This window comes from Mastomys coucha, unplaced genomic scaffold (genome assembly GCF_008632895.1).
Source record: "Mastomys coucha isolate ucsf_1 unplaced genomic scaffold, UCSF_Mcou_1 pScaffold16, whole genome shotgun sequence".
In the NCBI taxonomy this organism is placed as follows: Eukaryota; Metazoa; Chordata; class Mammalia; order Rodentia; family Muridae; genus Mastomys; species Mastomys coucha.
In genome coordinates, this window is record NW_022196898.1 from 44,547,118 (window position 1) to 44,551,770 (window position 4,653).

Here is a 4,653-nt window from a genome sequence, read left to right on the forward strand (position 1 = left end):
CTTCCCTTCCCCTCCCCTTTCCTCTCTTCACTTCCTCTCCTTTCTCCTTCCCTTTCCTTCCCTCCTTTCTGTTGTTTGAAGCCTTCTTTGCCCTGTCCTGCCTCACCTGCCTCCCACTAGCCCTGTACTTCTTAGAAAGTCCTTTCTCCAGGGGGCCCATCTTATTTCTCCCCAGCCTGCTCCTTCTTTCCAAAGACCCTTTGTTGTGTCATCCTATACCTCTCTCGTTCTTCCATAGCATGGCACACATCACATTTTGTTTTAAAAATACAATTATGAAAACCAAATATTCTACCAAGTTTGAAAGGCAGCGCTTGGCTCTTCTTATTCGCAGGCTATCCGTAACACCTAGAACCTGAGAGGCTCATCAGCTCTGAGTGCTGGTACACTTCTCAGAGGTGGATGTGGGTAGAGCATGTGTGTGAGGACGTCCCTAGTGAGACTTCTGACGGCTGGGGGGGCTGAGTGTGTCAAAGTGCTTCTGTGCAAGCTTGAGGACAGGAGTTCGGAGCCCCAGGAAGACTGTAAAAAGCTGGGCATGGTGGTGTGCATTGCAAAGTCCTCACACTGAACGGGTAGAGATGGAGGACTGTGGACCAGCTGGCCAGCTACTATCAGTGAGCTCTGGGTCCATTGAGAGAACCTGTCTCAATAAATAAGGTGGAGAGGGATAGAGAAGGACACCTGGCCTCATCTGATTTCTAGGCACATGCACACATTCACACACACACACACACACACACACACACACATCTACAACCACACACATAGGTATGTGCAGCACATATACATAGGCACATGCATTGGCACACATACACACACATGCACACACACATGCACATGCAACACACACACATAAACAAGCATGCACACCCACACCAGTACATGTCCAAATGAATCCTATTATTTAGAATGGTAATTAAAAGAAGGTAGATTTAGCTCCTTAAACTTTCTGAATCATTGTTTTTAGACTCTTTAGGGAAGGGGACAAGGTTGAGTTTGGTTGTCATTAGAGGTAGACTCTCTGTGTTAAGTATGCAGTTGGTTGCATGGGTCTGACACTAGGTGAAAAGGTCACTCTTAGGGAGTGGATCTGGAAATCGTGATGTGGTCTGCACAAAGGCTCCCTGGGCCCCAGCGCTGCTACGCTGCACACGGAAGGATGGATCTGGACAAGCAGAGACATAGACTGTGTCTGGATGCTCGCAGGGTTTCATGCTTCAACTAGATTTCTTTGGATTGCCCATGGATTTATCCACTTGTTTTTAGTCACAGAAATGGCCTCTACCTTCAACCCCAGAGAGTGTAAATTGTCCAAACAAGAGGGGCAGAACTATGGCTTCTTCCTCCGCATTGAGAAGGACACTGACGGTCACCTGATCCGGGTGATTGAGGAGGGGAGCCCAGCAGAGAAGGCAGGGCTCCTGGATGGGGACCGAGTGCTCAGGATCAATGGTGTCTTTGTTGACAAGGAGGAGCATGCGCAGGTGAGTGGACAGCTGGGCGGCTTCTAGCATCTCTCCAGCCTCAACATCTCTGCCCATTATGATTTTGTGGAATCAGTGGAGCTCCCTTCTCTGGCAAGGATTTATCATTATGTTTTATGTCAGACAGTATACTTGCTTATAATTAACTGAGAACTGTAAAAATGAAACTTTAGGGGCTGTCACTGTGGCTCAATGGGTAGAGGTGCTTGTTGCTAAGCCTGATGACCTGAGTTCAATCCCTTGGACCTACTTGGTGGAAGAAGAGAACTGACTTCCACAAGTGTCCTCTGACTTCCACATGCGTGTGTGCCATGGCATATGCCCTGTTCTAAAACCAATACATCAATACAGTAAAAATGTTGTACTTTAATAGTGTCAGGTTGAACATGCATTGCCCATTTGCTTCGAGCTAGAAATTGTGAGCTAGACAATTTTATCTGAATAGCCTGTTAGCCCCTCAGCATGAGCTTGCCATTTCACAGACGAGGCAGCCATATGTAGGTGACTTAGCTTGTTAGCATTCATGTGGTGAATATATGTGAGAGGCTGACCTGGCCCCATGTACCGTGCATGGTCCCTCCCTAGACCTGAGAAGCCCCACTGTGCTCTCTAGCTCAGTGGTTCTCAACCGTCCTAATGCTGAGACCCTTTAATACAGTTCCTCATGCTGTGGTGACTCTCCAACCTCCCAACCATAGTTATTTTTGTTGCTATTTCATAACTGTAATTGCGCTATTGTTATGAACCATAATGTAAATATTCGACAAAGGGATTGTGACCCACAGGCTGAGAATAGCTGCTCTAGAGCACTCATCTCTGAGAAAGACCAGTCCTTGTAAGGGCTTCCCGGGTTCCCACAGTGCCAGGGACTCAGTCTAATCCTCCCCTAGAGATCAGTGTTATGGTGAAGGTGTCTGATACCCCTCTGCTCAGGTGTGGTTATCGGGTCAGCCTTGAAATCTCTAAGGACACATGATGAGCATCTTCCTCCTGCAGTTGATGTGGGGAGGGTACCCTTTACCACTCCCCCTTTCTTCTAGGTGGTGGATCTGGTCAGAAAGAGTGGGAATTCAGTGACTCTGCTGGTTCTGGATGGAGACTCCTATGAGAAGGCTGTAAAAAGTCAGGTGGACTTGAAAGAACTGCATCAAAGCCAGAGGGAGCCGGCCCTTAATGATAAGAAACCCGGCCCTGGGATGAACGGTGCGGTGGAGACGTGTGCCCAGCCACGGCTCTGCTATCTGGTGAAGGAGGGCAACAGCTTTGGCTTCTCTCTGAAAACTATCCAAGGTAAGCTTGGGGTGGGGACCCAACAGTAGCCTTCTAGAAGACAGACGCTGGCTGACAGCGTCTCTGCAGTTGCTACGCATGCGCAGGGCGGCCTCACTCTCTTCACTCTTCTCCAGTAGGAACCCTTTCTCTGCAGTTGTACAAAGAGAGACCGGGGACTTTGGACACGCTGGGCAGCAGCAAGGGCTGAGTGGGGTGCAGGGCATTCTTCCCTAGTGTTTGTCAGGCTAGTCCTTTGAGTTCAAGGGCTGATGCCTCTTCATTGTTTGTATGGTTTTTCGAGACAGGGTTTCTCTGTGTAACCCTGGCTGTCCTGGAACTCACTCTGTAGACCAGGCTGGCCTCAAACTCAAAAATCTGCCTGCCTCTGCCTCCCAAGTGCTGGGATTAAAGGCGTGCGCCACCACTGCCTGGCAGACCAGAGTTTTTAGTATTTCCCTGAGAAACTGGCTGGAATTGGGAGCCATGCTAGTTGGCTGGCTCTGTCTTTGTTACACAGAGAAGAAGAGGTTGGTAGCTTCAGAAAAGATGCTGACACGTAGATAGTTGCCTTTTAGAAATTAGCTTTATTATAGGAAAGGGGCCACGAGGCGAGTGTGAACGCATCACCTGACACTAGCGATGTCCCCCTGCCCACATTCTCTCTGCTGCTGCTGCTGAGGCTGCTGGTAGCTCTTGGTTTGAAGTCTATTTGCCAACTGAAAATTCTTTCTAGAGGGTAAGTGACTTCTAGCAAGAGAGAGCCATTAACCATGAGAGACAATTCTTATATCTCTATTATTAACCACAGTGGTGGGTGCTGAGGGCCGAAGAATCTGGGTATTTCTCAGAAATCTATTAATAGTAAAATGGTGTTAAACAAAAGCAGGGGGCTGCTGAGCTGGCTCAGTGGGCAAAGGTGCTGGCTGCCAATCCTGATGCCCCGGCTTTAATGCCCAGAGCACTACTTGTTGGAAGGAGAGAACCGACATTGACCTCCACATGCATGTTGTGGTATGTGTGCATGTGCACATGCATGCCCACATACAGAAATAAATGCAATAAAAATAACCTAAAAAGTCAAAATTCACACTCTACTCATTTGGTTCTTGTGCTAATGCATGCAGTGAGCCATTTGTTTCACATCATGAAGAGAATGAATTTTTTTTTCCTGTGACAAACTACAGAAGATTACATTGAATATAAACAAAACCAAGCAGCAATTGGCTTGGAGAAGAAATTAACACATAATTTCCTTCAGGAATGAGGTTTATTAGAATTGGGGACAGGGTACTCAAAGCCATGTGGGGCCTTGGGATGGAAGGGAGTGCATTAGACAACACAATATATAGTCAAGCCTGGTGGAGTCTTAAAGGGAAAGGCAGGCGTCCCTTTAAAGCCTGGAGGGGGTGGTGAAGTAATGAATGAGTGAATGAATGAGTCGACCAATCCACATGAGAAGGATGGCAGGGAGGGTAGAGGAGCCTCCAGAGATCAGAGTCCAGAGCTATCTCTTAGTCCTAGAACAAAGGAGAGGGCTGGCTTTTTACGCCCTTTCAGGGATGGCGAGATGCTTCACATAGTGGAATCTAGTTCAACACAGCACATGTGAGGAGGAGCAAGGGGGCGCAGGTATCATAAGCCAAGAGCTGGCAGGTCCTGTCACAGACACTTCTTAATGCTGTTCCAGAGAGAGCTGCAGGGAGGTGTGATCTGATCCCTGGCCTGAAGGGGGGCCATCCTTGTGTTCTGATGGGTCATAGGAAGGCTGTTCAGGGTTCAAGAAAGCAGAGCTAAAGGTCTTCTTACTCCTTATAAGTAAAGTGTATGCTGGGTGGTGGTGGCGCACGCCTTTAATCCCAGCATTTGGGAGGCAGAGGCAGGCAGATTTCTGAGT

At 48.2% G+C, this 4,653-nt stretch overlaps 1 protein-coding gene across 2 annotated transcripts in view; it reads left to right on the plus strand.

The window, feature by feature from the left end:
• Positions 1–4,653, plus strand: part of Pdzk1 (PDZ domain containing 1) — a 32,007-nt gene that overhangs the window by 17,195 nt on the left and 10,159 nt on the right. The window contains exons 2-3 of one of the 2 annotated variants that reach the window (XM_031374916.1): positions 1,270–1,487; positions 2,528–2,777. In XM_031374916.1, the coding sequence (XP_031230776.1) occupies positions 1,278–1,487; positions 2,528–2,777 (460 nt within the window). In that variant the 5' untranslated portion in view covers positions 1,270–1,277. Of the gene's footprint in view, positions 1–1,269; positions 1,488–2,527; positions 2,778–2,863; positions 3,496–4,653 lie in introns of those variants that run through there. The other variant, XM_031374917.1, reaches the window with a different exon arrangement.